Source organism: Odontesthes bonariensis, chromosome 21, assembly GCF_027942865.1.
Source record: "Odontesthes bonariensis isolate fOdoBon6 chromosome 21, fOdoBon6.hap1, whole genome shotgun sequence".
Lineage (NCBI taxonomy): Eukaryota > Metazoa > Chordata > Actinopteri > Atheriniformes > Atherinopsidae > Odontesthes > Odontesthes bonariensis.
The window spans coordinates 17,881,721-17,906,593 of NC_134526.1; the positions used below are offsets into that span (position 1 = coordinate 17,881,721).

General features: G+C 43.1%; 3 protein-coding genes across 6 annotated transcripts; 2 read left to right on the forward strand and 1 right to left on the reverse strand.

Moving 5' to 3' along the window:
- Window positions 1–183: 183 nt before the first annotated feature.
- atad5a (ATPase family AAA domain containing 5a) lies at window positions 184–17,299 on the reverse strand. 3 transcript variants are annotated; one of them, XM_075454696.1, is made up of 25 exons: window positions 16,749–17,299; window positions 15,698–15,758; window positions 13,901–14,367; window positions 11,992–13,808; window positions 10,274–10,336; window positions 7,366–9,158; window positions 7,143–7,227; window positions 6,897–7,046; window positions 6,322–6,463; window positions 5,979–6,239; window positions 5,735–5,883; window positions 5,410–5,554; window positions 4,964–5,293; window positions 4,686–4,782; window positions 4,464–4,546; window positions 4,241–4,377; window positions 3,965–4,142; window positions 3,698–3,865; window positions 3,382–3,624; window positions 3,235–3,299; window positions 2,934–3,111; window positions 2,681–2,802; window positions 1,431–2,275; window positions 1,185–1,343; window positions 184–949 (listed from the first exon to the last, which is right to left on the reverse strand). In XM_075454696.1, exons 5-25 carry the CDS (start codon window positions 10,322–10,324, stop codon window positions 871–873), a joined length of 5,460 nt encoding a protein of 1,819 aa, XP_075310811.1. In that variant the 5' UTR covers window positions 10,325–10,336; window positions 11,992–13,808; window positions 13,901–14,367; window positions 15,698–15,758; window positions 16,749–17,299; the 3' UTR covers window positions 184–870. The 3 variants fall into 3 exon arrangements, with proteins under 3 accessions (XP_075310811.1, XP_075310810.1, XP_075310812.1); XM_075454695.1 differs by having other exon boundaries at window positions 11,992–14,367; XM_075454697.1 differs by lacking the exons at window positions 11,992–13,808; window positions 13,901–14,367; window positions 15,698–15,758; window positions 16,749–17,299 and adding an exon at window positions 10,919–11,420.
- LOC142371987 (GTPase IMAP family member 8-like) lies at window positions 12,315–16,353 on the forward strand. Its single transcript, XM_075454698.1, has 6 exons — window positions 12,315–12,403; window positions 12,629–13,342; window positions 13,726–14,442; window positions 14,542–14,675; window positions 14,787–15,459; window positions 15,549–16,353. Exons 1-6 carry the CDS (start codon window positions 12,373–12,375, stop codon window positions 15,836–15,838), a joined length of 2,559 nt encoding a protein of 852 aa, XP_075310813.1. The 5' UTR covers window positions 12,315–12,372; the 3' UTR covers window positions 15,839–16,353.
- On the forward strand, window positions 16,748–23,776 carry LOC142371988 (far upstream element-binding protein 2-like). Of its 2 annotated transcripts, XM_075454699.1 has the most exons (18): window positions 16,748–16,970; window positions 17,693–17,795; window positions 17,883–17,942; window positions 18,118–18,154; window positions 18,279–18,331; window positions 18,432–18,503; window positions 18,611–18,668; window positions 18,936–19,107; window positions 19,276–19,374; window positions 19,465–19,563; window positions 19,665–19,767; window positions 20,131–20,252; window positions 20,426–20,719; window positions 20,957–21,081; window positions 21,205–21,293; window positions 21,548–21,754; window positions 21,974–22,155; window positions 22,347–23,776. In XM_075454699.1, the coding sequence occupies exons 1-18, from the start codon at window positions 16,842–16,844 to the stop codon at window positions 22,353–22,355; spliced, it is 2,013 nt and encodes a 670-aa protein (XP_075310814.1). In that variant the 5' UTR covers window positions 16,748–16,841; the 3' UTR covers window positions 22,356–23,776. The 2 variants fall into 2 exon arrangements, with proteins under 2 accessions (XP_075310814.1, XP_075310815.1); XM_075454700.1 differs by lacking the exons at window positions 21,974–22,155; window positions 22,347–23,776 and having other exon boundaries at window positions 21,470–21,639.
- Window positions 23,777–24,873: the final 1,097 nt, after the last annotated feature.

Consider the following 24,873-nt stretch of genomic DNA (forward strand, 5'->3'; position numbering starts at 1 on the left):
GGTTCAAAGATGAAAATCAGCTAAAAACCAGTCAACCTACAAAGCAGATGCCAGCTGCATTGATTCGAAACACAAGTTCATGCGCTGCAAGCCCAGAAAATACGAACCTGCCAATCACAGCGATGAGACTACTCAACCATTTAGTTGTCTTAAGTCTTTATTTTGTTACAACAAAAAACCAACCGTGAAAAATCTGTACATATTTAAGACAGAAAAAAAAAAGTTAAAAAAAAAATAATCTAAAAAGCAAACATGAAATGTGAATTTCAGGTCTGACCAACAGAACTTTCAGTCCAAAGCCAGCTGCAAGAACCAGGATGGCAGGTGATAATTTATTATCTTTACAAATATAGGTGGACATTTTATTTTACATATCAATCTCTTACAAATTATCCAAACTACTCACTCTTGCTACTGAAAAGTAATGTATTTGTTAAAAAGACTTTGCAAAACGCAAAGCACAGATATACGAGGCTACAAAACACGACTGTACAAAAAACACACTCCAGATGTTTTAACCTCACAGAATTCATATAAAGCTTTCAAAGCACCAAAGGATCTCTCACACACACACACCTAGCTGTTTTTAGGTGTGCGGCCTCAAACCCAGAAGATCTTCTACATCAAGGGATTTAGCAACTTCCATGTTGATAAATTACGTGGAAACAGTCAGTTTGAGTTGAGCAACCATCTCAGGCTGAGTCAGTCATAAAACTATAGGCAACCCCGGCGAGATGTTGCAAGACTGTCCACAACCTGAAAACTGTACAGCACAACATGCTCCTTGCTCCTTCTGAGAGCCAAAGCTTAGGGACCTTAGAGGTATTTATTCAAGGTCTGTGTTTGATCATGAAGACACATCTGTGTGGATTAGGGGAAGTCTTCAGCAAGAAGCTGTAGAGTGTTCTTCTCAACACCCAAATTGATTGCATCCAGATAGTGCAGGAACCTGAAAGAGGGGGGGGGGGCATAAAAACAGTTCATGAAACTTCATTTGCATGAGCTGCATACAGGCCTAATCTGTCGTTCAGTCACACTTCTGCTAAATTTATTTATAGTAGAATGTTATGTCTTTGTTGTCAAAACTAAGACCCGTTAATCATCCTCGCCACATCCTGACCACACTTAAAACCAACAAACGTCGCTGCCGAGCACCTGAAAAACACTAGTGTTTGCACGCCCACCTTCGTTTGACTTTGCCTTGCTCCTTAAGCTGCTCTGATCTGCAGATGGTGCGCATGACCGGCAAATAGTCCAGAGCAGCTGCTGGTCTGTTGCTAACAGTGCCAAACACTCCTCTAAACATGAGACTCTCCATCACTTCTCTCCTCCGCTGGACCAGCCTAGAACATAAGAAAAATGGCTTCATTCATTCTGTGACAAATAACCCTTTTGCAAGTTTATACAGGTCAAACACAGTAAAGACTCACTGTGGTTGACAGGGGCTGTCCTGAGTGAAGCTGTACCCTTCCCGATGAGCGGCCACAGGGAGCGTGAGATCTACCGCAGCCTCTTTTCCCAGCTCCCCCTCGAGTAGTTGAACTTTGTCCCAGGCGTCCGCCACTGAAGACTGACACTTCCGGAAGCTCAGGGCCTCCACAGCTGCCTGGATCTCTAAGACACGACCTCTTGTTGACCAGGTCCCACCATCAGTCTCAACCCTCGACTCATCCGTCATCCCGTCTTTAACGACGGCGCCGACTGGTGATATTCTGTGAACGGAACCGCCGCCTGGGTGGACAAGCAGGGATGAATCCATGTAGGACATGTTGTCCAAGAAGTCAGCCATTGATTCAAGACACTGTGATACTGGAAGACTTTTGATTCGCTCTTCTCGAGTCAGTGGCTTCCTTTTTAACCTTTCTGAAACTTTGCTCTCTTCGACTTTCTCTTCTGGCTGTGTAGTGCTCTGCGGCGTGCACAGAGATGGAAATCCATCCTCCGAGTCTGACTCGGAGCGCAGTCCCTCCTGGTCAGGTAGACGGTGTCGTTTTTTGTTCCTCCTCATTCTGTTGGACACTTTGACTGGACTGCAATCGTCAGAGCAATCGCCTGCTTCTGCCGCCTGCAGGGACGTGGACGATGGCTGCAGCTTATGACTGAAAGGTTTATGCTCTTGTGACAGAGAAACACAGTGCTTGGGTTTAGAGGTAGTCAGCGGTGTGAGAGGTAGGCATAAGAGGGTCTCCATGTTGGAGTAGAGCAGGTCCACTCCTCGTCGCCTGCTGTCTGTCAGCAGCTCCCAGCAAACCGCCTCCTCCATCAAACTCTGGCTCTGTTGAGACAACACACCCAGTCCCACAACAAGCATTTATACATCAGTATCGTAAAGCAACTGCAGCGCGAGCGCTTGAATGAGTCAACATTACAATGAACACCTCAGTCTGATGTAGGGAAATGGAGTTTGTGAAACAATTTGTTTTCTTTAATCTAAAACAATTCTATTTGCTGTTGAAAGCTTATGAACAAAACACTACGTGGAAGGATTGGTAGATTGATCAAAATCTATCAAAACTCTAAAATGAAGTCACTTCAATAAGAGCAAGGGCAGAATTGATTTGGATTGTGTAATAAAAATAATTCAAAAGAAAAAATAACTGCATTTCCTGTAGTGCTTTACTTAAAGAGGGGGGCATGATATGAGTATTCTAACTTGGTCTTTACGTGATGAAGAGTTTACCCTGAGCAGCTCCCAAATGTCTCTCTCTGGTTCAATATTCAGCAGGCCCAGTTTGCTCTCAGTGCAGCCTGTGTCACAGGGAGGTAGACTGGCTGCCTCCTCAGTCTCTGGCTTCACTTCAGCTTTTAATGCAAATATGGGGAAAAAATTAGAAATCCAAATTTTAGTCAAGGTCACATCTGCAAGAACATTATGTAGTATATCAAACAAAACCAGGGTATTGACAACATGGCTCTTTAACTCATCTCCACACCATTTTTGCAAGTATGTATTAGTGGCCTCGTTGAGAGGCTGCGAGCCCAGAACTGCAGCTGCAGCAGACTCTGTCTGATGTCACAGCCGTTGAGTCTGAGCAGAGAGCTGACATCTGTTGGGTTTGACCTTGTGTCTTCAGCCAAACACAGCAGCTGAAGGTAACTGCCAGCATTCAACTACAGCAGAAAAATGAGAATTCAAACGCAATCAATCTAATGGATTGAATCACCATTGTTAACAAAACAAGATCACCGCATTCAGACAAGATGATGTGAATCACTCAGAAATTCTCCTCTTACAATTGAAGGTTTTTTGAAATGGATCTCTTCAAAGCTTCCATCAAACATGGTGCTGAAAGCAGGATCTGAAAACATACAACACGGCTCATAAAATAATTATCAACACAAGCCAGACTGTGGGACTGTCTGCTGGCTGTTCATACTAACCGCTGGTTGTGAGGACGACTGGCCTCTTGGTTGTGGTCATGAAGGTCTTAACGGCAGCTAGAAACCCTGAGTCGTCGTCAAAAACAACATCCACTTCTTCAAACAAGATTAGTGACGTGGCCATCTTCTTGTTCTGTTCTTCACTGTTGCTCTTTTTCAGGGTGGTGGCTGCAGGTAATTTGGTGGCTTGGTCTTTTTTCTTACTGCCAGCCTCACTTGCTTTCAGGACCTTCTCAGATGAAGCTATAAGAGACGAGCAAGAGTAAGAAAAAAAGCAAAATGCTTTGAATAGCTGACACAGGGAACGTGCGCTTACCCGCTTGTTGAGTTTTTGCAGTCTTAGGTGGTTCTTTGCTGGTGGGTTGACCCGTTTTAAAAAAGTTAGCAAGAGACGTTGGTGCCAGGCCTCCTTTCTTCACACCACTTGGTGACTGAGGAGGTTTCCTGGGAGAGGAAACCACCCTGCGAGGGGAATTACCCTTTCCTGAAACATTTAGAACAAAATCACAACTTCATAATTGCTCTTCTCACATGGCAGAAACTCATCAGAAACCGTGGTTTTAGTGTAAAATTCTGTACATACTTGGAGAAGATCCAGGCCTGACAGAGCCAGCGCTGCTGCTGGTTCCATAGCTGTTGAAGTAAGTGGGTTTGAGGGCACTGACCCCTTGACTATCCACCTGGTGTGACTGGGTAGCTTCCTTCAGCTGGGACAGAATAAGACGACCGCTTCGCTGAAATGAAGCATTCACCTCAAATACCTTGAAAATAGAATAGATAAAAAGAGGACACGGTGATGTTGACGATTCAACATCTGCGTTGCTTTCAAATCTGTTGTTCAAATGCGATGTGTTTGCACCTTGAAGCCAAGCTCCTGGGCACAAGCATAGACCGCGGCCGTCTTTCCAACTCCTGTGGGTCCTGTGATGAGCACTGTATTACACAACCTGTCCTCTCCATCCAGGAAGTCCTCTTCTCCACAGTCCCAGTTTGAATCTAGACACGAGAAAGCATCACTCACTTAAAATAAACATGCACCAAGCCAATAGAGGAAGTAATAAAACAACAGAATAATCTCACACCATTGCAGCCTTCCTCTTCTTTCTTGCTTTTCAAATTCCTTCTCTCTTCTCTGTCTGCACGGATTTTCCATTCCTTTAGCCAACTAGACAAAAAGAAAGAAACCGTAGAAGTCAAAGGTTTCCCCAAATCGTGCAAATTTGATATCAAAAGAGAGTGCAACGCAAATGCAATGGTTGTTCCTTCGGAGGTAGAGGTGTATGTCTGTAGATGCATGTCTTCACCTGTGCAGCCTCTTCACTGAGGCAGCGTTGTCTATGATGTCACTGGAGTGCTGGGGCTGATATTTGTCCGTCCACAGCACGTCTTCCTTCACCACATCTAAAAGAAAGAAACTGCAGACTGAGTTTCATGGGATAAATTCAGAATTTCTTTTTGTGATACGTCTTTGTCGCTGTCAGCACATTTCTTACAAAAGTATCATTATAAAAGGCCATCTGCAAGCGTAACACACTATAATTCAGTAATATCTGTCTGTATCTGAAGTTTAAGCTTAACATACCTTTTGTTCTAGCATCCTCGTCATCCTCGTCATCCAGCACAACCACAGAATCCTCCTCAGATGGGATGGGAGCAGACTTCAGTGAAGGCTCGGCTTTCCCCGTCACCTCCTCCTCCGGTCTGGATCTTTGAGTTCGTCTCGTACGGCCTCCCCTTTTTGGTGGCTCTGATTCAGCTGTGGTGATTCTCTTTTCGGAATGGTTTGACTTCTGTTTCTTGGCCACTTTCACCGTTTTTTCTCCCTCATCATCCCTCCTCTTCCTCTTCCCTCTAACAGATTCACATGGCGGTGGTGTGCTGGTGTTCTCTTTCTTTCTCACAGCTTCTTGTTCTAATGAGTAAACACAATGGTTATTCGGGGCAATTCCGATGCTCTAAACGTTAACAGATTATGAAATTGACCCCCGTATTTGTGCTGTGAGGAAAGTTAAAAGATACTGATCTGACCTGCGACCTGCTGCTGATGGTCGGTACGTCTCTTCAGGATGCGAGGGATGAACATCTGTGCGGGGAAGTGAGGGTTAGAGGTGCTGAACTCCTCCATCAGAAGCTGACGAACATGCTCCGTCATCTCAGGCCTGCAGCCCGACGCCTGAAAAGAAACTTCACTGTAACTCTTTTCACCGGTCAATTTAAAATACGACTTAAGACAGCAAGTCTTACTCATTTTTCATATATTTTGTGCACTTGTTAGCAGGTAGGAGGCATCTGGAGAAAAAAAACTGTTCCATAAAGATTACAGACAAGCATTGGAAGAATAATGTTAACATACCTTTTCAGAAAAACTTCGACAAGCTGGTACTGTACTCAAAGAAAGGGAACCGCTAACAGATGGAGGTGGGTTTGATGTTCGGCTCCAAAGATCTTTAAGATGACACAGTGATGAAGACTCAGGCCACGGCAAACTCCAAAGAGGACAATCTGTCGAAACACATAAAAAAAAACCCACAGCTTTGCCTTAACCCACTGGTCTAATTTGTACCTAATATGTACATTCCTGTGAGAGAGCAGCTTACCATTTGGTGGTTGTGTCGTGTGTGTAACTGGCTGAAAGGAGGAGCAGGACATGGAGAACGCCTCCTTGGTGGCAGCGGTCTTAGCAATCTGTTTCCTAAAGGACTCTGGCAGCCCGCTCTTCAAGAACTCCCTGCGCGCCCTGAACTGCTCGTCATCCTGGGAGTTTTCAGAGCCCTCGCGACTGCTCTCGTCAAAGATGGAAATTATGGCCGAAACCTTCCTAACAGACTTCTCTTGGTCTGAGGGGGCAACTTTAGAACCTGTCAACAAGGAAAACGCAGTCCTTTTAGATGTGGTTACCACAAAATGTTCAGCGATGCGCAGCGGATTGCGAAAAAATACCTAGAGCAGCCTTTGTCTCTTTGGCGGCTGGTGTGGCTTTACCCAGAACATCATTCAGACTGCGTAAAGGCCTCTGTGCTTTCCTCTTTTCTGGTGCACTGTGAGGTGCGGCGGTCTCATCCTCAATGCAGATGACAGAAACCTGACAAGACAGACCGGAGAAGCAACATCTCAGTTACAAAAAGAGTAATTAAAAGAAGTTTTCCAAACACTCAGTGTGATAGAGAAGTCTTTAATGTGTAGTACTCAAGGGAGAAGAGCAAGAAATATAAAGAAAACTATGTTCAGCTCATTGGGGATGACAAATATCCAGATTGTGTCTATGAGAATATCTTAACAAAAAGTGAAATAAATGGGAGGAAATCGTTTCCAAACGCTCACATTTTTTATGTGAATCTTTACTCAAATAAAAAAACTCCAGATATGACAGAAAATCTTTTATCGCCTCGTGTTTTTTTCCGAGTTTACTACACATAAGTGTTTCATGATAAGATCAAAGACAAACATAATTAATTAAGAATGAATCAATCTAAATCAATGCTGACTGCATTATAGACCAAGCCACCCTGCTGTACCTCATCTTCACAGTAGCTCCTTTTGGTCTTGCTCCGTGATGAACGTCTCAAGCTGTCCTTCTCTTCCAAAGTTTTCTTGCTGTGCTGAATAACTTTGGCTTTTTCCAACAACTTCTTTGCCTGCTTCCGTTTTTCAGACTTACTAAATGTCTGAAACAAAGGTAAATGAGGACGTGTTCGTCATCATCCGACATCAAAACAGAGAATCAACACATAAAGATTTAAGATTAGAAATCAACAACTTACTTCAGTTGCCAAAGAAGCGATTGTGTCACTTGCATTTTCAGCCTTGGTTGTGGAAACATTCTTATGAACCCGACTAAATCTAATCCTAAACAAAAATGGGGTGAGAAAAAACATAAAAGAAACAGAATATAAATACGATGCCAAATACTGAAGACAACACACAGATAGAGTGAAATGCATGCTGTACAGAAGTCATCAGTCATAAACTGAACGTCTGTGTCACCTGATTGGACTTTCCTCTGCGTCTGGGGGACACACCACCTCTGCTGCAAAGACTCCATGTTTGGACTTGCGTGTCTTCGGGGTGGACGTGTTTGCGGGGCCGTTCTGAGGTAAAACAGAACCAGCAACGGAGTCCTTTGGCGACTCATTTTTTCTCCTGCTTTTTCTGACAGGAGTTGTCGGGGTGGTCTGAGGCGTTTGTCTAACCGCCGCCTCCCGTCTCGACCTCCTCACAGCTGGGACTGAGGGAGCCGAGGGGACGAGAGGCTCCTCGCTTTTGTCGTCAATCTCAATAACTGTGGCCACAGTTTCTTCCCCAGCAGGTGAGGTGGTGACTGCTTCATTTTCCTCTTTAGCTTTGTTTCTTCCTTTTCTCGCAGGTTTCTTTTTGGCTGCTTTGTTTTCCTGAGAGACTTGCTCAACACAGGCTGGAATCACAGAACCATCTTCGGTAACTTTGTCAGAAGCATCCACAATCTTCTCTCCAGCTTGCTTCTGTTTGCCTTGGCCTTTAACAGGTTTAGTTTTGGACCCTTCCACGCTGGGCTGTTTGAAGGCAGACATGAACTGCTTCCTCTCTGCTTCACTGCTTTTCGGAGTGGATTCACTCTCAATCACCGCCAGCTCCAGATCCTCCTCTTGAAGGACCACGTTGGATCTCCTTTTGAGCGTTGGAGAGGGAAGGGGGTTTCCAGCCTCTGTGAGAGGAGACGAGACCGTCTCTGCAGGGCTATTAGCCCCTTTTCTCCGGTTGAAGATCGAAGCCACCTTTCCAACTTCTTTAACTGCTTCCCGTTTGGGGGAGACTACATGCACCTCAGCCTGGATAGTGACAGTTCGGGGTGAGATCTGAACTGACGGCACCGGAGAGCCCGCATTTTCTTCAACCTTGGGGATATCCAACTGTCCAGAGTTTAATTTCTCTACCTCCGCTGTGGTTTTACTCACATCGTCATCTTCTATGTCCTCTTCAATCGAGCCCTGATTCTGACTGCGCACAAAATCCTCAAAGGAGATTTTGACTGTGCTGTTGTTTAGCTGAGAGGCTTCATCCACGTCAGCCTCCACGTTATCATCACACAACGAGCTCTGTGCCTTCATCTCCTCTGGCTCTGGATGCTTTGCCTCTTTTTGTTGCCTCCTCCCAGCCTTGCGTGCAGCAGCTTTAACCTGTTTTCCATCATCTCTTGTAGATACAATTGGAGATGGCTCAGTAGTTTTTAGTGCTGGTTCAGATTTGACAGCGTCCTCACATTTGGAACCAGGTTCGTCTCTTTGAGCCCGCTCATCACCGACAGTCTTGGAGTCAGCTTTACCAGACGCTCTTCCTTTGCCACAAGCCTTGGCACTGAACTTTGAAAGCAGAGCTGCTGTTTCGCTGGCAAGCACACAGCTTCCAACTGCATCTGCTGTGGAGTCTGCTGTGGAGTCTACTCTTTCGTGCGATTCTTCTACAATCAGGCAGCTCGACTCGTCGGTGGAGCTCATACTTTCAGCCACAAGTTTCCTCGCCGCCTTGCTGGTCTTTCTTACCCGTTTCTGAGACGGCCGTTTCCCCCCCTCTGGGTCTGTGTTGTTCTCTGCAGATTGAGACATCCGACAGTTTTCTTTCGATTGCTCCGGTGGGGTTGTTTTTTCTTTAGAGGAGGATACCTTTCGACTAAAGTAGTCCATGATGTTGTTGGAGCGAGGAGGAGAAAACGGTTTCTCCACGGGCTTGGGAACAGGAGAGAAATAATTGGTGATCGTTTTGACCACAGGACTCCCAGCATCTTTTCGAGGTTTTTTGCAAGGCTGTAAAAAGAGAAAGTTGATCAAACACAAAAAAAGGTTTTTCACATAATCGTTACATATTTGAGGTGACGAATATTGACGAATATTGTATATTGTAGCAGTATTGTGCTAAAGTCTTGAGTCCCCCCTCATTTCCTGATAAATTTGCTTCCAAGCAGAAAGAATTAAGCAGTAGTTCTCCAGGCTTATTGAAGGTCTTTCAAAGTTTGTTTCTCCCCTAATGGGGTTGGACGCTTTTTCACTCATTTTCAGTCCAGTTCTTGTTTCCCACCATTTTCAGAGGCATGTTTTTTTGTTCATTATGAATCTGTCAAGCATTAAACAGTCACAAAGCTGAAGGAATGAGTCGGTTTTAAATAGTTTCTTTCGGCACTTTGTTAGTAGCAGCCTGTCAGAAGAATGTCAGATTATACAGTTTGTCCGGCATAAAAACAATATTTTAGCCCCAACAAGATAATTCCACAAAAAGGCGTTAGCCAAAAACAGCAGCAACAGGTCTCATGGAGGGATGAATCCTTCCCAGAACCTGGACCTAAACATTATTGCAGCAGTGTGAGATCATCTTGACAGAGAACGGAACAAAAGGCAGAAAACATCCAAAGAAGAGCTTTGGGATATCCTGCAAGAAGCCTGGAGAACTATTCCTGAAAACTATTTAAAGAAATGACAGAAAGCTTGTCTAAGAGGGTTCAGGGTGTGTTAAAGAATAAAGGTGCTGAGACCAAATACTGACTTTCAAGCTCATTCAACTTGTACAAACTCAGTTTTTGCCTTTTATACTACATTTAAATTTAGTTTTGCATGCGTTTCAGTAAATCATCGTCCCAATTTCCTGTTTTTCAGGCAATATATAAATAAAAGATGACATTTAAGATCCATTATTTGTTGCCATTAACTGGCTAACATTTCTATGAGGATTATGTGAGTCATTACATTTTTAGAAACGCTTATACTACAACACTGGCATCAAAATGAAGAGAAAGGCAATCAAATACGTAACCCAAAAAATGCTGAAAAATTGTATTCGTAATGCCACCAATGGTAACTAATCATCAACAAAAACACTCTTTCAATGTAATAACCAGTGCAAGCAAATGTGAGTGTCACAAAAATACCTGGGTGTCAAAGTCTTCAATGACAGAAGCCATAGCCACAACACCAGCCATAATGTGACGAGCCTGGAAGCAAAAGAAAACAGTGTTTACCACAGATCTGACTGGAAAGTAAATAACTACAGAGAAAACTGACTCACACAAGGTCTTAACTTACAGGTCTAAGCAACCTGACATGTAAACTCATTTTATTTTCCCTCCCTGTTTTTTTTCCCCATTTTAAGTTCATAATTCATAAATTTGGGCAATAAAGCCACGAACACAACGGAATAACGAACATAACTATCAAACCCTTTTTCTCAATTAAACGTTAACATATTTAAATGAACGACTTTCAATCAACAGCACAACATCACTCGAAGTTTCTGAATGTTTCACTGCAGAGTTGTAAGTCCATTGACATGTTTTCTTCCTACAGGACACTAGAAACATTACAGTGCTCTACACAGCATTAACACTATGCTATGCTGGAAGTTCAGAGTCTTAATGAGGTCAAAGTCAATAATATAATTTAAAAGAATAATCATATAGTCACAGTCATACAGTGACAAATGATAACACAAGGTGTAAACTGTTACTAACGTTTCCTGTTTTCTGCTAAATGACAGACAAACAGCCGCAAAAACCAAGGTAAAGGAAAACACTCACCAACAAGGCTGAACTTTTAACTCGGTGCTTCGTCAGAGGCTGATTTCTTACACTTTCTTACTCACTTCTACGTGTTCGTGTGACTTAAGGACAGCGGTGCACTTCATTTTTGTGAGGAAGACGGTTGTTTATTGTCAGCAGACATTAGTTTCTCTGTAAAATACCAAGCTAGCAGACTTTGTTAGATGCTAGTCTCACTGCAGCTCTGTTCCTCGCGGCCCCAGAAAGTGCTCCAAACCCTGTCCAAGTCAGACATGGGTGCGTGAACTCGCGGGATGTTACATTGATATTTAAAGAACTATTGCGTCTTGAAATACTAAATACATTTCGGATAATACGCTGCCCCTTCAAAAACGCGCCAGACTGGTCCTGAATGAAGAGCGCCAAATATACGTGACGTTTGACAAGACATGATTCCTCCAATCATGGGGTAGAAAATGACTCCGTCATCTCCTGACGTAGTTTGCCCATAACAAAAATGGCCGTTGGCTTTGTATTTGAAGGAGATGAATTTCCGACAGCTACATCTACTGGCGGAAGTGATTAAATACTGGCTGAGGCGACATGAACTTTTTAATACAAAATAATTATTCCATACTAAATGATTCTCTTCCAACTTAATTTTCGTCAGGAAATTGTCATGGAAATATCAGAAAAAATTCAATCATAACAAAGTTATTTATTCAAATTCACTAAATGCAAAACGACAATAACCACTCTTAAACACTCCCAACACTTAAAAGTAGAGCACCTTTTAAGAAGTTGTAATTGGAAGGTGAAAATAGATGGAAGTCACTGAAATGGGGAATTTTCTTAGTACTTTGTATACTTTATTCTTTCTTTAAAACCACACAGTAACAGTACATCACAGTGATTTTACATAACTAAATAATCAACAGGATGTTTTCTTCACTAAATATGTTATTTTTCAGTTTGCATAAATAGTGCTCATATCAAACTCATCTCAATTGTCAGGTCACAGTAATGACACTGTTGTTTTTTGGTTATCCGTCAGTTGTTTGACAGCTTTTTCTTTGATGGCTGCACAGTGATGAGGAGATTTGCACTTTTACCTCACAGCAAGATGGCTCCTGGTTCCAATCCCGGCTGGGGCCTTTCTGCGTGGAGTTAGCATGTTCTCCTACTTGTGCTCTCTCCGGTTACTCGGGCTGTCTCCCACCGTTCGAAAACATGCATGTTAGGTTAAATGGTGATTCTAAATTGACCCTAGGAGCGAGTGTGAGTGTGCCTGGTGTTGTGTCTCTGTGTCTTTTTTTTGTCATTGGATTTTTTCTCTTTGCACACACCCTGCTAAAAGATTTTGGAAAAATACAGACGTCAAAAAGTCCAAGCCACACCTTCCTCCTAATCCACCCTTATTTTTACTTTCATTTTAGGACTTCTTATGTTAGTGCTCACACAAACAGAAAAGCCAGCTGTCTCAAGTAGAAACTATGGCCAGTAAACCTGCTGTTTCTAGTTCTGGTAAGTGATCTTTTATTCATATCTCCTTAAAACTGTGCAATCTTGTGTAATTGAAAGTCACTTAACAAAGATGATTTAAATCGGCTTTTTAAAAGGCTTTTAAAATTACTCTTTACTGGCTGAATATGTCCAGTACATGAAATTTGACTCTGTAGCAAACAAATGACACCAACAGACTGTTATAATTTGTACAATCATGTAAATTATGCTTAATCTCTCCGACAGGGAAAAGTCTTCACTCTTCAGAGCTGAGGATTGTGTTGATAGGAGGAAGAGAAATAAAAGGAAGTAAAAGCTCGACTGGCAACTTCATACTACAGGGGGGTGTTTTTGACACTAGCAAAAGAACGGCTCAGAGTGTGGCGAGGCAGCGGGAGGTACATGGCAGACCAGTCACTGTAGTTGATACTCCGGGGTGGTGGTGGATGTATACACGAGAAAACACCCCAAAGCTGGATCAGATAGAAATCCAGAATAGTGTCCACCTGTGTCCTCCGGGGCCTCATGTCTTTCTGCTGGTTATCCCTTTTGATATACATTTGCCCCAGCTCAGCAAACCATCACTAAAAGAGCACCTTGAACTTTACGGGGCAGAAGTGCTCACTCGCACCATTGTGCTGTTCACTTCACTTGCTCCATGTAGTGACAAAAATGTAGAATCCAAAATCAAAACAAGCCCAACGCTGCAGTGGATTCTTCAGCAATGTGGGAACAGAAGACATGTCCTCAATATCAGAAACGAGCAGGATAGCACTCAAGTCCTAAAGCTTTTTGAGAAAATTGAGGCAGTGGTTGCAGACAACGGAGGGAGTCACTATACAGGTGATATTGCTCATGGAAATGCTCTGAGAGAAGAAATAAAGGTTTTGGCTAAAAGAGCGTCAAAAAGGTTTGATGAAGTGGAGAAACAAAGAAGGTATCTCAAAGCACTGATCGGAGGTAAGTCACATAGTAATCCTTTCCTGAAAATGAGAATGAATGCATTGAATATTAACTCACATCAATCTACATAAACAACCAAGTCTCTCGTCTATAAATAATTTAAAAAAAAAATCAAATAAAGCTGGAGAGCAAACACTGATTGAAGTTGTCATACTAATTTTACTTATTTTACAATCTTTTCCAATAATTTGAAACAATTAAACAATTACACTTCTTGTAATAGTAAAACCAGAGAATCTATCACCCTTAACCACCAACATCCACCACCATCTTGGCTTCAAAAGCCTTTGAATTACATCTTTATTTTTTTTCCTGTAAGTACTGATTTTTTAAAAATGATTCTTTAATAATGTCATTTCAAATTCTTACAACTTCTGCAGGCAGCAAAGCTCCCCCAGAACATCTGAGACTGGTGATTGTTGGTGCACAGTGGGCAGCCAAGAGCTCAGCAGGCAACACTATTCTGGGAAAAAATGCATTTAATGTAAATTCCAATAACAAAAGAACAATGCGCTGTGAAATAAGCCATGGCATGGTCGAGGGAAGGAGACTCACGGTGGTAGATTCTCCTGGCTGGTTCTACAACCACACCCTTCAGGACACCAATGAGATGGACAAACTTGAAATCGAGGACAGCGTGTATCTGTGCCCTCCAGGACCTCATGCAGTGCTGCTTGTGATCGTCCTGGCAACGGCAATCAATGCATCGTACCTGAGAACTGTCCAGGAACACATGAGTGTTTTTACAGATGATGTCTGGAAGCACACCATTGTTCTGTTTACTAGAGGCGACTGGCTGGGAGTGAAGACTGTGGAAGAGCGAATAGAGAGTGAGGAAGGTCTGCAGTGGCTGGTGAATAAATGTGGGAACAGGTATCACGTCCTGAACAACGTGGACCGTAGCAATAAGATGCAGGTAAAGGTGCTTCTTGAGAAGATTGAAGAGATGTGTGCAGGAAATGATGATCCTTACTATGAAGTTGACCAGGACCGTGCAACACAAATAGAGGAAGAAAGAGATGCTGTAAACAAGAAGGCCAGACAGTTAAGGAAAATAACAGAACGACAGTCAAGAATGCTGAAAGAACTGTTTGAAGGTAACCTAAAATCTTTTAACACATTCTGATATATATGGAAGCAATGTTACCATTTAATGATAAAACATGAAAGAAAATAAACTTTGCATTTTTGTACAGGGGAGAGGCAGCCAATCAATGACATGCGGATTCTACTTGTTGGCCGAAAAGGGTCAGGAAAGAGTGCAGCAGGAAATTTAATGCTGTTCAGGGAGGTGTTTGAAACTGTTTTTGACACAGCTTGGTTTGAGAAGGTAAACCAATATGCTAAAACATCCCTTAAACGTTTCACTCACAGTTTAAAGGTCAGAATGAATGTCTGTCAGGATTTGTCATGCCACAGAGTTTGTTGTGTGTCTTTGTAGAATTCCCAAGATCAAAGGAGAACCGCAACATGTGTGAAACATCAAGGAAATTTTGATGGAGTAAAAATCACAGTGGTTGAAGCACCAGGCTGGTATAAAGACACGAAAGCACCCGACTGGCTCAAAGGTGAAGTTCTCCGCGGTGTCTCCATGTGTGCTCCAGGGCCTCATGTGTTCCTCTTGGTTGTTCCCATCTTCAAAGCATTCACAGAGAGAGATTACAAAGCAGTGGTCAAGCTCCTGATGCCATTTACTGACAGAGTGTGGAGACACTGCATGGTGCTGTTCACCTGGGGAAACTGGCTCAATGAACTGCCCATTGAAGAGTACATTGCCAGAGAGGGCAAAGCCCTCCAAGAGCTTTTAGGAAAGTGTGGGAACAGATACCATGTTCTTGACTGGAATTGGTTTGGTGATCCTGTTCCAGTCAAAGGGCTGTTAAAGAAAATTATTGAAATGACAACACAAAACAAGGGATGCTTCTCAAATGAGGAAAAACAAAGAACATTTTTCTGGCAAGCAAAACAGCCCATGCTGACAGAGGAGGAGTGGAAGAGAAGGGAGCAGACGCTGATAGACCGAGTGTTAAAAGCTTTAGCGACAGAACCAGAAGAACCAAAGCTGCAAGCTGTGACGATGGCGCACAGCATGGATGACTTCTACATTCCGAGCAGTAAGTTTGATATAATCAAGTGGAAATCTTTGCACATACTCTGTTACACGTATTCTTCCACTGAATGACCCATTAATCTTCTGTTTTAGTGAGCGGAGATGCCGCCTCGGAATATGGGAGCATCTCAGAGTTCAGGAATCAGAGAGCGCATGACAATGTTGCTGAATGGCTCAGAAGAAGAGTTAGAAAGTCTGACATCACCTCTGGGATTGGCAGCATTTGTTCCTCTGCCACTTACCTGGAAAGGTTTGATGAAAACCCTCCAAAGGATGACATTCCAACAGCAAGTTGTTCTTTCCCTGAAAAGGATAAAGCAGTTATTCCTCACATGAGAGTCTTCACGAACTCTGTAAAGATTGAACGGAGAAACTCTTGTTAGGTAAGAGAGGGTCTTAGAAGCAGGAGGGAAACTAAGTCAGCGAACAGTGCTGAAAATATACTGACAGTTTAGATCTACAAGTGGTGGTAATGAGCTCTGATATCACAGCATTATTTGTGATCTTTAAACAAACATGGATAGTGCAGTGTTTATATCATGTTCATATTGTGGCTATATGTACAATTATTGAATGTTAGCAATCATGTAAGTATACAGATTGTATTTTTGACTGCTGTATGTCATGAAAACTTTGGAGAAAAGCCTGAAGGAGAATTTTTGTACAACAAAACATTTGTCTGTTAAGTTTTTTTTTTTTACAAGCTTGTCAAGATGATCGAGTAGTGATGATAAAACAATCAAGAAAATAAAATGCAAAGCTTTTTCTTGTTTACCTAATAATCCTGACAAATAGTTATGTATAGAGGACCATGGAAATAATGATCATAGTAATGTAAGAATTGCATCTGTTTTTCTTCACTTAACAAATAAATGGCAGTTAATACTGTATTCACCAATTCTCTTGATATGAAGTTGTGCAAGCATGCTCTCTAAAAAGTATGGAAGATGACTGACTCTTGTGTCCTTCAGTGGTTAAAAGTAACAGTTTCATTCGTAGCCTGTATTACTGTGCTTCATATTTGAAGTACTCCAACAGACGCTGCTATATTCCTCCACAACGTGGCTCTTGTACATTTGGACCAAACTATTTTACACTGCGTGTTTTCAGTAAATAGCCTAATAGAAAATATGATCAACTGTGCAAGTGTACGTTATGAGAGAACGTTTAATTATTAAGTCAAGACAATTCTGAAAAACACAGCACATTAAAACAAAAATAACTATTATTGTTGCCATCATTTTTTCAAAGAAAGTGTTTGAGCTAAGTGATCCTTCTCGGTTGCCGTCGTACCTCCGTCCGCTTTCCTCTCCTCGTCTACTTGCTATCCTGCGCAGTTCTAGTCGCAGTTTTCTGTTCCTTCCCCCCGTCCTCTGTGCGGTTGACATGTCGGAGTACAATGCGGCGACGCCACCCGGTTCGGCGGCCTCTTCCGGCGGGCAGGCGGTTCTTGGGAACGGGGAAGGAGGCATCAAGAAGGACGCGTTCGCGGACGCGGTGCAGCGGGCCCGGCAGGTGAGAGATGTGACAGGCAGGTGGAGCCGAGAAGCGGAGTAGTTAGCATGAGGGCTAACATAGACTCAACACGACAATAAATTGACAGTTTCGTCTCCCGTTTTATCTGCTGTTTGTAAATGAAGTCACATGCCAGCTTTTTTTAAAGTCACAGGTTAATGTTTCCTGAAAGATGGAGATTGTGCTCGACAGCCGTGTCCCAACAGAGTCTACACTGAGTTATAAACACAGAACCTTTACCCGAGTAGATTATCATCTTGCTTTAATTTACTGTCTACGTCTTCCTCTCCATAGTGCTACAACATTATGATAATTATTAGTTTGAGAACATTGACACTAAATGTTGATACTAAAATGTGAAATAATGTCAGAAATCTATATCTCAGTGCATTTCAAGGTGTTATTGTAGGCAGAATCTTTTGTTTTTGTACTGTATGCGATGCAGTTTTTGTAATCGTGTATGTAATCCCAAAAATAACAGTAGTGTTACACCAACTATGTCATAAAACAAAAAGCTGCAGGTATTTTTTACACAATAATTACACAGACTATAAAATATGAGATTGACGAGTAAGAATAAATTGATGATAGATGGCCTTGGCTGCTTTTCCTAAATTTAGCTTTTGCTCTGTAAAACACTTTGGGTTATACTTGTGTTTAAATGTTGCTATATGAATACAGATGAGTTGCCTTTAAGTATAAATGAGTTACTTTTGCACCAGATTGCAGCTAAGATCGGGGGTGATGCTGGTCCTCCCATGAACCACACCTCTGCATCGGATGGCTTTCCCTTCACTGGACAGAAACGACAGCTGGAAGACGCAGGTAACTAAACCTCTGTATCGCATCCCTCTCTATGACTTCAGATGCAGAGAGTATTGCCGATCCTCACGCACTTTTCTCACCCGACAGATGAACCAGAGAGCAAAAAGCTGGCTGCACAGAGTGACTTGGAATCAGCCAAAGCTCTCTGTGAGTTTGTTTCATTCTCTTTTGCTTTGCTGACAGTTTGTTTTCTGGCGTTTATGACTCACAGGTGACAGTGTTGTCTGTCTATGGTCCACCTACTCTGTCTGTGTCACAGTGTCCTCCATTAGTAATACAAAACCTTTTCTCTCTCCTTCTCTTCGCCGTCATCCCGTCTCAGCTATCGGCGCGCAGTTAGCTGCTCTTGCACAGCCAAGGTGAGACCTTGCTGCTTTCATTAGACTGCGCATGATGTAGAAATACTTCAGCAGCGGAGGAAAGAAATGTTGCAAATGATTATTATCGTTGCCTCTTTTACCCTTCTTTGCTTGACTGAGTCAGACCCACCTCCACCTCAGAGGAGTACAGCGTTCCGGACAGTATGGTGGGACTCAGTGAGTTCAGCCCGACTTTATTTGAACTAAACATAACAATACGCCATCCTTCCCCCATATTTATTGACGGTGCATCCCTCTCTTCTCTCTTCATCACCAGTTATTGGCCGAGGAGGTGAACAGATCAATAAGATTCAGCAGGAGTCAGGTTGCAAAGTCCAGATATCTCCAGGTATGGTCTGCGCTTCGATGGAGTTGGCCATGCAATTATTCATTTTTCATAAAGTTGATAGTTTTTTGTGTCTGTGCACTTGTGTGTGTGTGTGTGTGTGTGTCCAGAAAGCGGAGGCCTTCCAGAGAGGAGCGTCTCTCTCTCGGGATCCGTTGACTCCATACAGTAAGTTTTAGACATCGTGCAAAAAGGCTTCTTGCCATTTTTAAATGGAAGCATCTGTAACAATCACTAATGATGAAGTAGGTTGCTCTGCTCAGCTAACATTTTTCCCATGATGATGCATCATTCTGAAGGCCCTGTCATTTGTTATCTTTAAAGACCATGTATTCAACATAGCATTTATTCCGTCCTTCTTTGCATCTTAGCAGCTTTTTAGTCCTCAGGATGGCATGATTAATGAGATTAAGTGGTCTGCTCTTCCTCAACCAGGAAAGCCAAGAGGCTATTGGATGAGATAGTATCACGAGGAAGGGGTACACCCCCTTCTTCCTACCACGAGTCAACCAATGGGCAGAATGGTACAGTTCATGAAATGATGATCCCAGCCGGCAAGGCTGGTCTGGTCATTGGCAAGGGTGGAGAGACTATCAAACAGCTACAGGTATACTGCAAGGCTTCAAGGTGTCTTTCATTGTAGAGGCACATAAAGGTCTTTTATTTCTTATATTTTATGTATCAGGAGATTTGAATAAAATGTCAGACCTGTTAAGGATCAGATGAGATATATATATCTTTTAAAACCATAATGTGTGATTGCGCGATATTCCAGGAGCGCGCGGGGGTGAAGATGATCCTGATCCAGGATGCCTCTCAGGGGCCGAACATTGACAAGCCTCTGCGCATTATTGGAGATTCGTACAAAGTGCAGGTGCAGCTATAGTCATCGCAGCGAGTTCAAAATAAATGTTGATCTCAGTTTGCCCAGTGTCGTGGTCAACGTGTAACTTCTCTTTTTCAGCAAGCCCAGGAGATGGTGGAGGAGATTCTGCGGGACAGGGACCAGGGCGGCTTTAGCGAAAGGACTGAATTCAGCTCCCGAATGGGTGGAGGCATGGATGTAAGTTTTGTGTGTGGGAGAGCAAGACTGGAAGTGAGATCAGGGTCTTTCAGTCAAATCCAAGGAAATTAAAAGATAAACCGATGGGCTTCTCCACTCAGATTTCAGTTCCCCGACACTCGGTTGGAGTGGTCATCGGGCGCAATGGGGATATGATCAAGAAAATCCAGAATGATGCTGGAGTCAGGATACAGTTCAAACAAGGTAGGTCTGGTTCTAAACGTCCACACTTATTTGGATCAAATCAAGGGTTTAAAGTACATTCAGGTTCTTATCTGTGTTAAAACAACATGAGAAGCTGATGTTTGATGCCACCAACATAGAAGGGCAATGCATTATGTTTAAAAACCTCGAAGTATTTAGTTCAGTATGGTTGTTTATCTCAAAAGCTGCCACCTCACATCAAGCAACTGAATTTCAAGTGTTTTTCGAGTCAAAGTTCCTTTTTCCCCCCAATAAATTAGAAATGGATGTCTTACACACACTGATTTAATTGTAAATAACACAACTGGGATGATGGAGTCTGATTCAATAAAAAAAAAAAAACTTCCTATAACCTTCTTGCAGATGATGGGACTGGTCCGGATAAGATTGCTCACATCAGTGGTCCACCTGACTGCTGCGAGCACGCTGCACAGATCATCAACGACCTGCTGCAGAGCATCAGGGTCAGGGAGGAGGGACAGGGGGTACGGACCACCTTCTTACACACTTCTTCATGAACAGCTGCACTCTATAACTTGTTTTTTTTTTAATTCACTGCTAAACGAAGGCCTGACAATATTGTAACAAATCATCTTACTCAGTTGGGGCATGTAGCTGTTTTAACTTTCAGTTTAAGCGTTCTCTGCTCTGCCCACAGGGTCTCCCGGGTCCTCCAGGCATACCTGCTGGCAGCAGGGGCCGAGGTGGGGGCCAAGACAGTTGGGGACCTCCTGGAGGCGAAATGACCTTCTCTATCCCAGCCAACCAGTGTGGGCTTGTGATTGGCCGCGGAGGAGAGAACGTAAAGTCCATCAACCAGCAGACGGGAGCCTTTGTGGAAATCTCTCGACAGCTGCCCCCCAATGGAGACCCAAACTTTAAACTGTTTATCATCAGGGGGTCGCCACAGCAGATTGACCACGCCAAACAGCTCATTGAAGAGAAGATTGAGGTACTTGGTTCTCTTGTTACTGAACAAGTCGGGAAACAAAGGCAAGCAGCATGAACAAAACATTCACAACTGCCTTTGATGTTCTCATCTCCGTGCCTTATTTATTATCTACTGGATAAATGCACACTCTGGAGCTGGGTAAATGACGCAGGTCTTCATAAATATTCTTCAAATTAGAAGTGTTCTTTGTCTTCTGCACTAACATGATGAATGCTATTATATTGTTGTTTTTTTAAGGGTCCTTTGTGTCCTGTGGGCCCAGGGCCAGGTGGACGAGGTGGACTGGGACCTGCTGGTCCAATGGGTCCCTACAACACCAACCCATACAACCCTGGCCACCCTGGGGCTCCTGGACCACCCCAGTGAGTCGCTACATCTCTTGTTCAACCATTTGTGTAGTAGCTATGTTTCTCAAGTTAGGGTGATATATCTGAGAATTACTGTTTATTTATTTTTTGATAATCAACTAGTTCTTCTCTTGCCAGTGGTGGTCCTCCAGGCCCACACCAGTACACGCCTCCAAACTGGAGTAACACCTACCAGCAGTGGCAGCCGCAGCCACCCAATGACCCCGGTGAGTCACACTTTAGCGCCATGTGTTTTCATGCACCCTGAATAATGGCTTTTTTTCCCCCTCAAAATGTGGAACGGTGATCAGGAGTAATGATGGAAATGTTGAGATGAGATGCATGGACTTCATCTTCAGCAGCTCTGGCTAACCCTGTCTCTGTTTCCCCCCTGGTCTCCAAGCCCGGTCTCCAGGCCAGTAGCAGGGGCACACCCTCACCCTATGAGGACCTCACCCCCTCCACCCTGCATCTTTTCTAGGCAAGGCAGCAGCCAATGACCCCAACGGAGCCTGGGCGGCCTACTATGCTCAGTACTACCAGCAGCCGTCAGGGGCTGTGCCAGCTCAATACCCTGCTAACCCAACCGGAGGTGCCCAGACTTCAGGGGATCAGACCCAGCCCGCACAGACACCGGGAGGCCAGCCGGACTACACCAAGGCCTGGGAGGATTACTACAAGAAGATGGGTGAGAAGCGGAGAGAAAACTACTTCCCCGATTGCAGGAGTTAACAGACCAGATTTCTTTTGTATTTTAGACTAATATAAATTCTGTCTGATATTAATTGTAACACCTTTTCATACCTGCTCAGAATATGCATGTAGTTTGGATTTGGGACCCACCAAATGTTTTACTTTCAGTAAACATGAACTTCTCAGTTTCCCTCTTTTTCCCCACAACCTCCAGCTCAAGCAGGCGGCTCAGCACCCGGGGCTGCAGCTGCAGCTCCAGCAGGGGGAGCAGCATCCACGGCGGGGGGCCAGCCAGACTACAGCGCCGCCTGGGCAGAGTACTACAGGCAGCAGGCTGCGTACTACGGCCAGCCAGGACAGGCCCCGGGCCAGCCAGCCACTCCTCAGCAAGGACAGGTTGGTATGGAGGCTACATTGAGGTTTTCATCGTGAAAAGCATGGTATTTTCCTGCTTTAGGTTGACTTTTTATCCCTGTGTAGAAGCAAATTGTTACTGATTTTCTTTTTTTTTTGTTCTGCATTAACAGAAAGACGATGATTCTTTTTCTCATGAACACTGTGCTTCCTCTCAACTATTTGTATTATAGATGCAGTGAGAGTCCATGGCAGAAAGTCTGACGCTGAGAGTATCCAGAAGAAAAGATTAAGAAGAGGTCCCCGGACTTTAGGCCAGGATCTAGCTCTTTAAGTTCAATATATTTTTCAGTCAGCAAAAAGCGAAACCCTCTTCACCAATTAACACGATCAAAATACTTATTAATAGACCTGTGAACTGGACACACGCTCAGGAGCTTTGCTGCTAGATGGAGCAGAGAATGGGAAGGGACATGCCAGATCCAAACCTTCTGAAAGGATTCTCGATGCCTCTGTGCAGCCTAAGCATTGAAACACTTAGGATCTCAAATGCAACTGTAATGTTTCACCATTTCTGTTAATTATGCAAGTCCCATTTTAAAGCATTTACCTTAATTTCCCAGTGATGTATTTACTAAATTAGAGCTTTTAGACTTCTAATCATATTGTGCATCTCACACAGATTGAAATGCATGTAAGAAATGCACAGTCTTTCAATTTCTTTATATCAAATTGTTACATTTTCCCTCTTCAAAGGCTTGCATGGGGTCTCATCCTGTGAAAACTGGGACTGTCTTTCCTTATATTTATGAGTAGACCGTTCAGCAGTGTAGAAATATCCCAGATTTGATTTATGTATACCGCAAGACACGTTGAAAGCTGCGAGAGGTACGCAGAAATAAAAAATGATGAAGAGCAGGACCACCTTCCACTGGTGGAACAGTTTCAGCCATAATATAATGAGTGGAGTGTGTGGAAGGCATGCTGAGAGTTTACATTCCGTTACCGTTTCATCCCTTTGCAGTTTATGCTTCCCCTCGTGCCGCTTACGAGGTCCAACCTGGAAAGTGTTACCCACGCCTTTTGCTTTTAGGTTAGAAAAACAGAATTTTACTGTGGACAGAAAGCTAACAAGCAAAGATTTTTCACATTTGGTCAGCTTAGTGTGAATAATAACCGTTGCAGAAGTGGCTACCTGGGTAACACAATGCTCAATAGAAATCCCCTCAATAAGAAAATGACATTTTTTTGTAGTCCTTTACATGTTAAGGCACCATTACACCCTCTGTAATACAGGCGAGAGAGTTGTGCAATGCTAACATGTCACGGAAGGTTATATTCAAGCCAAGTTGTGAATTTGTTTATATCTGGAGGAGCCACGTTATTGTTTAACGGTTTTTTTTAACATCTCATTCATTCCTGCATTCTTTTTTTTTTTTTGTGTGTAAAGTAATGAAATTCAGTCTTCTCGTATGTTCTACTTTAACAAATATTCCAGCCAATACAGCGAGCAGTGGAAGGCTGTTGGTTTTTATTCACACAATGTTTCAGGTATGATTCTGAATGGCAGCTGTGAGTCTTGGCTTTTGGAAGCAGGGTCGATACTGTTAATGGATGTCCACCAGCAGCAATGATCTGAATTAAAAAGGCAATTACTTTCAAATGTTCATTAGACATTTTTGTTCTTCCACAAATCTTGTGCATCGCACAACTGATATAAAAACCACCAGTAGGTGTCACAGTTGGTCCTTCGATTAGTCAGACAGCAGCAAAAAAGATTAGAGGGTACAGATGAATATCTCACAATTATCATTTCTGTTAAATTAAATTATTCTAGAACCACCTATTGTGGTGACAAGCTTGCATACAGCATGCACAGTGTGTGTGAAACACACGGCACGCATCCTCATATCAATCACTAATATTTATCCATTTAATTAAATTATTTTTTTTTTCCAATCGCCATGCTCGGTTTTCCAGCCATTAAAGTTTGCCTGTAGAATTGTTCTGTTACTGCAGAAGCAAACTGATTTTAAGTTGCACAAGAAAGAGTGCTTTTGCTTCCTGTTGCTGTGTATTTGGTCCTCTGCAGCAGAAGTGGTTAACAGACAAGTGTGCGTTAAAATATAGCACAGGAAGTCATTGGGTGCAACTGAACCGTACTCTTGATTAGAGGAGAAAGATTCCCAACTGAAAAAAACCCAAAAAATACCTAGTATCTAAGTGGCAAACATGATGTGAGCCGTTTAAACTCAGCTGAGGGAAGGAGTTTCAGTGCATCCGTTAAGATGAGCATTCTTAAAAACATTAATTAAATTAGTAAATTCCATCTCACAATTTGTTGTGGTTGCATCACTCGAAGTGATAGTCAAACAAATAGTTGGGGGTCAGTGTGAGAAACCTAACGTGGTAACAATAGATTTCAATCTTAGTCTGCGTTCATGTAGCCAGTGTGAACCAACACGCTCTTTTTGAGGCCCACCTGCACCACAGTTGCAGTTCCAAAACCTGGCAAGAAGTTCAGCTGTTTTTCTCATCTAATGGCTGACCATAAAGCCTGGTTCATGGTCAGTTAAACCGTCAGTTTACCACCCAGCAGTGTAAAATGTTGTTCTGTGGTTGTATTTCGGACAGCAACCCAACTCGATTTGGGTACAGCTGCAGAGATAAGGTAAAGATGTGTATTAATAGGAGCGCACTTTCCTGAACTTCAGAGAAAACAGACCTGCGAACGGACTCGAGTGCAATTTTAAAAATTTC

Coding starts and splice junctions, on each gene's coding strand:
- atad5a (XM_075454696.1), bottom strand. CDS start 10,324: ATGGCTGGTGTTGTGGCTATGGCTTCTGTCATTGAAGACTTTGACACC. Junction 7,228..7,365: donor GCAGAGGAAAGTCCAATCAG/GTGACACAGACG, acceptor ATTTTTGTTTAG/GATTAGATTTAGTCGGGTTC. Junction 950..1,184: donor CAAGGCAAAGTCAAACGAAG/GTGGGCGTGCAA, acceptor CCCCTCTTTCAG/GTTCCTGCACTATCTGGATG.
- LOC142371988 (XM_075454699.1), top strand. CDS start 16,842: ATGTCGGAGTACAATGCGGCGACGCCACCCGGTTCGGCGGCCTCTTCC. Junction 19,375..19,464: donor GAGATTCGTACAAAGTGCAG/GTGCAGCTATAG, acceptor TCTCTTTTTCAG/CAAGCCCAGGAGATGGTGGA. Junction 19,564..19,664: donor GAATGGGTGGAGGCATGGAT/GTAAGTTTTGTG, acceptor TTCTCCACTCAG/ATTTCAGTTCCCCGACACTC.
- LOC142371987 (XM_075454698.1), top strand. CDS start 12,373: ATGGCCAGTAAACCTGCTGTTTCTAGTTCTG. Junction 14,443..14,541: donor GCTGAAAGAACTGTTTGAAG/GTAACCTAAAAT, acceptor ATTTTTGTACAG/GGGAGAGGCAGCCAATCAAT. Junction 14,676..14,786: donor ACACAGCTTGGTTTGAGAAG/GTAAACCAATAT, acceptor GTGTCTTTGTAG/AATTCCCAAGATCAAAGGAG.